Source organism: Olea europaea, chromosome 21 (assembly GCF_002742605.1).
Source record: "Olea europaea var. sylvestris chromosome 21, O_europaea_v1, whole genome shotgun sequence".
Taxonomy (NCBI): Eukaryota; Viridiplantae; Streptophyta; class Magnoliopsida; order Lamiales; family Oleaceae; genus Olea; species Olea europaea.
In genome coordinates this window covers 2,571,534-2,582,555 of record NC_036257.1, presented here as the reverse complement: position 1 = coordinate 2,582,555, position 11,022 = coordinate 2,571,534, and the positions used below count along the sequence as shown (strand labels likewise).

Below are 11,022 nucleotides of genomic sequence, written 5' to 3'. Positions count from 1 at the left end.
TTTCACAATTCTACCTATCTCATTTTGGGATACACACATAAAACAATTGGATATATTCCTAACTTAGTTTCTTCTAAGTCAGTTCTTGAGACTCTCCTAAAATTTGGAATGAATTCAAGTCTTGCTTGCATCACATCCAAAATTTAGGGGTCCAGGTCATGTGCTAAAAGGAAAGTCAGAAATGTTGGAGTCTAAGTCAGAGATATACCGGTTTCTGTGATACTTGAAAGATAACAAGGATAAATTTTAACATAGTTCTCTAGATAGGAAGATTTTTATTAACACAAATACGATCATCTTGGAGGATAAATCTATTAATAATTGTTAGTCCAACAATAAGGTCGTGTTGGAAAGAATGAGTAGGAGTAATTCCGCCCCATCAATTCGTAGAACACAACCTACGACAAACATTCCATAGTGTCAAATACACATAGACAACATAACCTGAGTAGGAGAGATAAGTTATCATCTAATCCTATAAATCAATACGCATTGAAGGTAATGAAGAGGTAAAGGCGTCACCTAATTGTAATGCTAGCATTGATGGAAATATTACATTCGAAATGATGTCACAGTCCAAGATCAATCGCCAATTTGACAAAGTCGGATGATTATCAATTACCTTCCAGGTACTTGTTGAATGGAGAGTCCAATCTGGTGATCTTCATGGTATAAGTTGATGATCTAACTTTATATTCGAAGGCTATGGATGAGATGGATGCAGCAATTTATTTATGGATTGAAATAGACATCGAGATCTTGGAATTCAGATTCGACAAAATGATTAAGACATTTGGTTCTCATCATAACTTCAATGAACCTTGTGTCTATAAGAAGATACAAGATAAAATTGTATTTTCCTAGTGCTTATGTAGATATTCTACTCATTAAAGACATTATAGGTGTGTTGTCATGCACGAAAGCGTGTTTGGCCCAGTAGTTTCATAAGAAGGATTTAGTAAAGCTAGCTATATTTTAGGTTTCAGATCTTGAGAGATCAAAAGAACAAGTTAATAGCTTTGTCCCAAGTCTCATATGTTGACAAGTATCAGATTTGCTATGCAAGATTCTACCTCAGACTTCAAATCCAACTATCTAAGGATCAATCTCCTAAGACTCCTAAAGAGATTGAGTACATAATTAGGATACCTTATGCGTTGGCAGTAGGTAGCCTCATGTATGCTATGTTGTGCTATAAACCTGACATTTGTCATATTGTTGGTATGGTAAGCCGAAGTCTATTTAACTTTAGGAGCGAAACATTTAATGATGGTAAAGCATATCTTTTAGTATCTGTGGAGAACAAGGAATTATATGCTCCTTGCTATATCTTTTTTTGATAAGTTAAAAAACATTCGGACTTTCAAGGTGATGAAATTGTGGTAGGTCTACATCGGTATATTGTTTACGCTTGATGGTGGGACCATTATTTTGAGAAATATCAAGCAATCATGCATTGTCGATTTCACCATTGACAATATACTGATGTTTGGTAGCTTGTGAAGGTACTAAATTAGTTGTATGGCTTAGAGAATCCTAATGGATATCGAGGTGGTGCATGCATTTGCACAACCCTTCACACTGTATTGAGATAATAGTGGTACTGTTGTAAATTCTAAAGAACCAAGAGTTATCAAAGGGATAAACATATTGAATGAAAATATTATCTCTTCAAATAGATAGTTGATAGAGGAAATGCGATCTTCTATAAGATTGCTACTGGGATAATCTTGTAGACTCGTTTATTAAGAGCCTATCTACTAAGGTTTACGAGAGACATTTGCAAGACACAAAGTTGCAAGACATGACACATATACTCTAGGGCAGGCGGGAGATTTCTTGAGTTGTGTGCCATACAGTATGTTTTGCTATGATAAATAAATAATTTATAATTATTAAATTGTGGTTTTATTTATTTATTTATTATTTTGTAAGTGAATTAAAATACTTATGATCACTTATGAGAATGTAAATTGGAAACTTGCATTGAGAAGTACAATGTGACGCAACTTTTATTTTGATTATAAATGATTTGTTCACAAACAATGTATAAAGGTTGGCGCCTTGTATTATAAGGTTGTAGTATTGATCAATTCATTATTCAGGTTTGTAGTTTGTCCTTATTGTAGAAATAGTTAAAAGTAACATTAGTACACTTGGAGCATAGTGAACAGACCATGTGTCGAGTTTAATTCTATAACATGATCGTGCGAAAAATTTATTTCCACTTGATTGTCATGTATTTCATCTAAATTCCTTGATGGGTATATGTATATCTTTTCATGATTTGAATGGTTCTTTGATTCATAGTGGATGAGATCAATTTGATTGGTTAAATATCATAATGAGTTGGAAGCTTGATAATGACCGAAGTAGAGAACATAAATTCGTGTCAGAAACCATCATCTTGAATGAAAAATGAGTAGAGTGATTACTTAACTATTTTCTGTTGAACCACTAAAATTTGAGCTCAGTATTTAGTAATGGCTAAAATTCAACATCTGTTATTTGTTTACATGATCATTGAAGAAAATGGTACTTAAATTAGTCAAAATAATTAGAAGGGCAAAACGATAATTTATGCTCATACCAAATTATCGAATCTCGAACGGGGATAAAATTTATATATGGCAGGGTCAGAAAAAAATATTACAAATATATTCATTTCTGTAATTTTATATATTCCAAGAGTTCAAGGCTTTAGTAGAAAAATAAAGAATAATAATTAGATTGAGTGGTCTATGATCGACTCAATAGGATCTAATTATTGGAACTTGGATAATATATATCAAATGAGGTCCCCATCGTAGCTCTGTAAAGTATTAGCTCTGTAAAGTATTAGAAGTTAATTACGGTAATTAATAGTTTTTGACTTAATTATAATTACAATAAAATTTTGTACTTAGTTTTAATTACTATAAAGTTCTAAACTTAATTGTAATTGTAACTGAAGTTCTAAAACTACACATGTAATTAAATGTAAAGTAATTGAATGTGAATTTTAATTAAAACTCCTATTTGAATTTTAATTAAGACTTTTATTTGAATGTGGAGTTAATATTGTACAAGATTGAAACTATTCTATCTCTGTAAATAGAGACTAAATGGACCTTAGAAGTCTTACAACAATCATATTATATAATTCCATAATGTTCAAATTTGGATAAAGAAAAAGAGAGAAAAATTAATTATTTTCTTACTTTATTCAATTTTCTAGTACAAGAATTAGTTTTTTGATTTAACTAAAAAGAAAGTGCCACCTACCGGTGTGGTTTTGACTTTGGAGAATACCGTAGAAAACTTAGAGGTTTCAAGCACCAAGTTCTTAGAATTAAAAAAAAAAACGAAAGTTCATGATCCAAAAAGTCAGAAGTTCGTGATTTAGAATTGACCATCGAATTTAGGTAAGAATGCCAATATTTTATTCTTGATATAGCACACACATGAACATCTAGACGATCTTATTTATTTAATTTTTTTTTTAGTTTCTAGGTAATTCTGCTTCCACATTCGAACATATAAAATATTTTATAAATACATTATGTGTGTGGTTAGCAACTGAAGATGCATATGTAGAACCCACTAGATACCATTGTTTTTGGTACACAGGTTCCTATAAAAATGGGGAATGCCTTAGCTATTTGAACAATTGATTTGCATAATTGGAAGTAGCCAATTATGTCTACAACGAAATCTAGATATCGAACACTGATCCAATTTGTATACCTCTATAGGATATACCTCAATAGAAAACTGAAGAGTAACATCAGACACTTATTGTGTTCATTAGTTCCTCGTATAAAACTTAAAAATGGTGGGTGGGTATTTCATCAAGTTATCTTTCATTCCATTTGATATTTAGGAAAGTTAGTTACTTGGAAAAACTTCATATCCCATATTTATTTGAATATTCGATGATGGATGTTGAATCGTGATGAAAAAGAATCTAGGGAGTCAAATTATTATTGAAAGTTGGAAAAACTTCATATCCCATATTAATGTTGTTCATCTCCTGCTCTTTGTATTCTCTTTTACAAATTCGGGCAAAACTGGCAGAATACCATTATGAAAGGCTGTCAGAATACAAAGAGCAGGAGATGAACAACATTAATGCGTCAACAATTGATATATAAACACTTCAAAGTTTGTCACAAAATGCTTGGACCATTCAGTTTTTGTAACATCCCAAAATTTCCGATAAGTTTTAGGAAAATTTTCAAGATTTTTAGGGGTTTTTAATTAAGTTTACGGATTTTTGAAAGTAAAATTTAGCTATTTAATAATTATTATTGTTAAGCCTCGCCACATAGGCTCCATGTGACTGACCCCCTGAGGACCTTGTGATGAAGTCACGTGGATTATTGGAGTCTACAAATCTGAAGTGTCGAAGCCATAATTACCGAAGCAGTCTTATGTTATTGATGAAGCCTCGAAGTCTTCCTACCAAAGGGATAAAGCTTGATAGTGATTAAAATCGAAGCTCAAGTGACGACCCATACGTGAAGATCTTGAATTTATGTATGATCTTTTTGGAATGATTGATGGGACCTTTGTAATGAGTAAAATGTTAAGGTCTTGTCAGATTAGGTTTCAGGGTGGCTACTATCTATAGGAACATTAAATGCGCCGCAGGCTAGTGAATTCAAATTATTGTCTAGGATTGGATGCTTCAGTTAAGGAGATGAAGCCATATGTGTCTTCATCCAATGGACACCATTTCATATGTAACATTATAAATACCCTCTCCTTGTATCATTTGAAAAATAATGCAACTCTAACTACCTAAAGTTATCCTTTGTCTCCCGCTTGCTGATTTCATACTCTTGTCTGTTGGAGCTTAAATTATCTTACTTTAGTCTAGTTGTTATTGATTGGTTATTATTACATAGTCATTTTCAAAACTCATTGCCAGAGCCCGAACAAATTTGTCTCGTATTATTTAGCTTTTCCCATGTCCAAACCCTAGTTATTATTGATTAGCATCCCGTCCACATGTGTTGAAATTCGATTACGTGTATACGAGTGGACCAGGTATCTGTTGTCCGCATCACCCAAACAAAAAATGAGGCCAACAATTATAAAGCTGCTACACAATAAGTCCTTGTTTGATTTTGTTAAAATTTTGATTTTTAGTAGATTTGTTTTTATAAAAGTTAATGAAATATACGGTTGAAAAATTGATAAAAAGTTGTGGATCCCATGAAATGTTTTGTTAAAATTAATTATTGAATTTGACTGAATTTTTTATCAACTTTTTTACTGAATCAAATGGGGATTAAATATATAGTAATTGTGAATGTATTGTTAAAATCAATATTTGAATTTGATGTTAAATTAATACACTTATATAGAAACTTTGGACTTATCTATTGAAATACAAAGTAAAAAAAAATATTACGTAAGTGCATTGCAAGGAAAATATGGGATAAAAAGATGTTTTTTCTCAACTAGATCTTTGGAGGGATATAAAATGTTACTATTATACCATTCTGAATGTTTGTTAGTCTTGAGAGAAAATGTATTACATCTTGGAGTGAAAAAATGTCAAGGATTCAAAAGATCTTTTATTCTGCATATTTGTTGATACTTTTATCATGACGATCTTGACTATATTATCGTTATGAAATTCTATTTGACTTTTGAATTGGACAATTCATACCATACATACATTCACAAGTTATGTTTTGGTAGGCCTCGTAAAAAAATGTTAAGATGTCTATTGATGAGAAATGTGAATACTAGAACATGTATTGTTGAAGGAAATATATTTGATGGAATGGTGGTTATTAACAATTGTAGCATTTCAAAGAGACTCATTATTTGTAAAAGTATTTTGACCATATTATTTTAAATTCTTGAGAGAATGTCTTTAAACTTGAAAATAAATAAATAAATAAATAAATAATTATACACTCAAAGTAAAAAAAAAATTTACATTTTTTCACTTTAACTTTTTCAACAATCATTTATTGTTTTTAACTCATTTTTCAATTAATATATTATATAGTTTTAGATGCCAATTGTTTAATTATTCAATATACTATGAATAATTTAAGTAGTGAATCACCGAAACATACAGCTTTATATTTTGATACAAATATAGAGCGAAATTGACTCTCCAAATCAAGGTTCTATAAGGTATAAAGCATTTAGATCAAGACTCGAGCCCAGGGGCAATAAATGTTTAAGAGTTAACCACATTTTCGTGGCTAGATGGGCTTTTTCAAATATTGCTCCTATCTCTAGTTTAAAATTAAAAAAAAAAAAAATATTCGAGCTGTTGTAAAATTATGGGATAATTATTAATGTCTATTTGGTCTTATCAGATTCTTAGATAAGTCTTATCTACCTTAGAAGGATCTATTCCACTTTAATTATAACTTCCATTTTGAACCCAATAAATATGGGACTTTGATTATAATAAAATACACGCTGGAGTTTTGGCTCTCTCTATTTCTTCTCTTATGTTTCTTTCTCATTCCTTTAGTTTTATAATACTTTATCAACACGATACATCTCACCAAAATGGATAGAAAATTCGAGATCAAGAGTGCAGAAAATTCACTAAATTTAGACATGTACAGCTGTGATCAAAATATTGATACCTTGCACTCCATGGTCCAATCACTATAAAATTTGGACAGCAAGTTCATAATTCGTTGTTCTTCAAATTTAACAATAACGATTAAAATCTAATGGTTCGTTCGTGAGAAACAGTAGCCAAATTCTTGCCCAAAAAAATTCATTAATTGGTGGTCCTAATGTCAAAATATATATATTTTGGAACGCCACGTACAGAACCCATCAATTTCTATCTACAACTTTATATATTCTTTTAAAATGGTTATTTGATTTGAGAATTATGTGTTGTCTCAATTACACAAATTGCATGATTATATTAAATAATTATTTTAGTGAACACATCCGCTTGTCAATTCCAATTGATAATTTGCCATGTTTTCTTTAATTGATTGTTATGTCTATAGATTATAACCATTTCATCGTGCATATTCCATTTCTATATCTGATTTATATGTTATAATTGACCACAATGGAAATATGTTATTTGTTCGTATTTAATTGATATTTTTACTTTGATATTGCTCCCGAAAATGCACAATGTTATACTATTATGGATGAATATATGATCATGAAGAATATTGCATTACGATTCGAATATTTTAGAAGAATATTGACCTGTTGTTACATAAAAATGATACTTTCATATTAAATTAATATTCTTGAAAATATAAATATTCAATGATTTGTATACTATTGAAGAAGCATAAATTAAAGTTATATCAATATTTTGGCAGAATATTATATAGTTATTGCAGGAAAAGTAAAAATTTATAAATATAGATATTATAGAAGAATATTTGGTTATTATTAATTATCATTAATTACGAAATTTTTTTCAGTTGCTCTGATGAAACACAAATTCATATATTACAATTTCGCGAAAGAATACTGTTTTAATATTTTTGAAGAACACAATATAACATAAATTAATTATGATCATTCTTGAGAAATATCTAACGTAGATTTGATTTGATATTTTATGAAATTTTAATAAGAGTTAATATGGCATGATATGGAAGGACAAACTTACTAGTGCTAGTAATTTGTTCTTCGCTAAATAAAAGAGAAGCCTACAAAGTTTCTAATTGTATTTATTAATTGATACACTATACTAATATTAGTACATTTTAAATAAACATTGTATTGAACCAAAAGTTTAATAACTTAAATATTTTATTGTTTGGCATATCTAGCTAGATCATCACTCAATAATGATACAAAATAAGAATTCAAATGAACATTAGAGAAAATAAAAGTGTTTGGACATTTAGTTCGAACTCCTAAAAATGTAATTTTTACAAATGGATTTAAATATGGTGTTTGGACATTTAAAAGTGTTTGGACATATAAATTATTGTAATTCATGAAACAATTCAAGAATATGTATGGTTGAAGAATATAACCCATCATATCCTATTATCATGCCGATTAACGTCAAAAAAGATATTCCAAAAATTTTATATTAAGAAAATGCAACTTGTATTGCACAATTCAAAGGAGATTAAATCAAATAGGACAAGATGAAATATATTTCTATAAAAAATTTTTATACACACGAGTGTTAGAAGAATGCAACTTCAATATTCAACAAATTCTGTCAAGTGAAAATATGATTTATTTACAAATGAATGTTGATGTTTACATTCAAGAAATTGATATACGAGATTGAAATGTGTCGACTCAAAGATCTTTAGTGGTTAACATTGGGGAGTAGCTCTACTTTTTCTCTTAGTTTAGGTTGTCTTATTAAAATTTTCTTTTAAGGTTTTAGTAAGACTATTTTCTTTATACTCAAAATTTTTAATAATTAATTGTCTATTTTTCCCTTTGTTTGATTTTTCTCACTAGAATTTTATCAAATAATATTTTTAAGAAAATGTTTAATGTGCAGATAATCATCAAATGAGAATGTTGTAAAATTGTATTATAATTGTTGATGATTCTTTAGTCTTATCATAATAAGTAGATAAGTCATATCTATTCAGCTATTCTAAAAGAGTCTATTGTCCTCTGATTGTAACTTTCATCTCGAACCATATAAATATGGGGTATTGATTCCAATAATATACACATTTGAATTTTGACTCTCATATTTTCTTCTCTTTTTGTTCTATCGTTATTAAGTAAAATTGATTGTTCAAATTATATGAAAATCGAAGAAAGACTAACTTTATGAGATGAATGGAGTAACAATAAAATGTGGTATAATTGAAAGAAAATTAAAAACAGATAATGTAACATAAATTTACATAACTGAACAAAGTAGAATATTAGTCCCTTTGTCCCATAAATATACGCTTGTTTTAATTTAACACAGATTAAGAAAATGTAATTAATATAGTTGAAAATATAAATTTTTCTTACATTTTTCTATATATCTTTATATTAAATAATTATTTAAATAATGACACAATTTTTTTTATTATTTATTTATTTTTTTATGGGATGGAGGTAATACGTAACATGAACATAAAGACAAACAAAAAAATGAAACTATTTATTCCAGGAAACAAAATACTAATATGGAAAATCCGAGAGATACGTAATAAACATAAAATAATTTCGGAAACAATTTGTTCATAGAATTCTCAGAAACAGGCGTCCAACACACAGCAGCAACACAGGGCAGCACAACTGCAAACAGGAAATTTCATCAATTACAAGGCAGCTCAAAAATATTTTATCTTTTGCCAATATTTTAAACACAATTGTTTAACAATAATCCCTATCTTATAGTGTAATGAAAAAATGACATTCATTATTTCTATCTCAAACCTAGCCTCATATTCTTTAAATTGATTCCAAGATAGGTAAAAAGTAAAATTCGAAAACCCATCCATATTGAATTAATTCTCTAGTTTAGATGAAAAAACAAACTTCTAATAAATTTTGATAAAAATAGATAAAATTTGTGGGTTTCATGATATCTGTGGTTAAAATTAATTATTAACTTTAACTTATTTTTAGTTGTACCAAATAGGAGCTAATTATTCTATGGAATTTTAACCTATTATTATCTCATTGGTTCTTGATATTTTTTTTATTTAATTTCAAACATATGGATTATCAGCTACCCACCTATTTATTTTTTCATACACGAATTTTGCAAATTGTCACATCTAAATATACACACATCTTATATCCCTCTAAAGAGAAATTTTTTATTAGTTATGCAGTAATTTGAGGGTAAATTAATTTATAAAATTAAATAATTATATGTTTTGTTTCTCCTTCTTGTCTCAGTGCAGCCTAGACTATAAACATCTACAATCGGAAGAGAGAAGAGAAGGATAACTCACCATCCCTTCCAGAAGCCATCGCCCCTCGACTGAGTTTCCACCGGAGCCGGATTAATTGGTGGTTGTCCATGACCATCTTTCACGGGATAACCGGCGGGCGGTGGTGGAGCCATGTATGGAACACCCTGTGGCTCTGCCGTGCCTGGTGGAGGATATACTACTGTAAAAACCCATAAACAACACAATTCAAATTCAAACAATGAAAATCCATAAACCCATTAACAAAAATTAATAAATTTACATACCTTGGGGCTGATTCTGATTATAGTTACTCATATTTCTCACAAAGAAAAGCTCACAGATAGAGATTTCGATAAATTCTGGATGAAGTCAGTTACTATATATAGGAATAGGATGAAGCCGGTGGAAATGGTTGAATGAATTACGCAAGGACGGCGAGGGCGGCGGCGACACTGCTTAGAAGGCAGAATATGGGAAAAATCCAAAAGGAAGAGATCCCAAATGCTTGTTTTGCCTTTGCATTCACAATATATAATATATAAAGTACAGAATCAAATTCGTTACGCGTAATCTTCTTTACAAGGTTTATTCGGTATGCATTATTGCACATGTTTTCTGACTTTATCTTATTTAAGAAAATATTTTTCGCTTTATTATCTTATTTAAGAAAATATATTGCAATTATTTTCTTTTCTTTTATGGGGTCATAGGCCATATGCAATAATTGCACCAAAATTTGGGATCAATTTTATATTATTTTTGTGCAAATCTTGCACCAAATTGAAAATCAATTACAATCCAAATATTAGAAGTTGTATCAAATGAACGGTGTTGATCATTTTCTATATTTTGTTAGTTCTTAACATTTGTTTATTTTAAAAATTATTTAATCATTAATTTTATCACTACATAAATTACTAAATAAATAATTACGTTTATTTAACAAATATATTGAATATAATTACGCTTAGTTTTTAATGAAAATAAATAATCGTGTTTGTTAGCTTTTTAGTGATGCATTCTAATAATATGCCCTTGTTCTTTTTTATTCTAGCATAAATTTGAAAGGGCGGATCCAGGACTGAACTAAAAATATTTTAAACAGGGCTAATATGAAAAAATAAATAAATTAAATAAAAAAAAAAAAATATATATATATATATATATATATATATATATA

General features: G+C 29.1%; 1 protein-coding gene across 1 annotated transcript; it reads right to left on the bottom strand.

Annotated features, from left to right (window-relative positions):
• Positions 1 to 9,059: 9,059 nt before the first annotated feature.
• Positions 9,060 to 10,360, bottom strand: LOC111370389 (cysteine-rich and transmembrane domain-containing protein WIH2-like). The gene is made up of 3 exons (XM_022992071.1): positions 10,127 to 10,360; positions 9,882 to 10,041; positions 9,060 to 9,216 (listed from the first exon to the last, which is right to left on the bottom strand). Exons 1-3 carry the CDS (start codon positions 10,155 to 10,157, stop codon positions 9,171 to 9,173), a joined length of 237 nt encoding a protein of 78 aa, XP_022847839.1. The 5' UTR covers positions 10,158 to 10,360; the 3' UTR covers positions 9,060 to 9,170.
• Positions 10,361 to 11,022: the final 662 nt, after the last annotated feature.

Bases quoted from the DNA above. Each gene is read 5' to 3' on its own strand.
- LOC111370389 (XM_022992071.1), bottom strand. From the start codon at position 10,157: ATGAGTAACTATAATCAGAATCAGCCCCAAG. The intron at 10,042-10,126 runs GTATGTAAATTT...GGGTTTTTACAG, and splicing joins TAATCAGAATCAGCCCCAAG to TAGTATATCCTCCACCAGGC. The intron at 9,217-9,881 runs GTGAGTTATCCT...TCCTGTTTGCAG, and splicing joins GATGGCTTCTGGAAGGGATG to TTGTGCTGCCCTGTGTTGCT.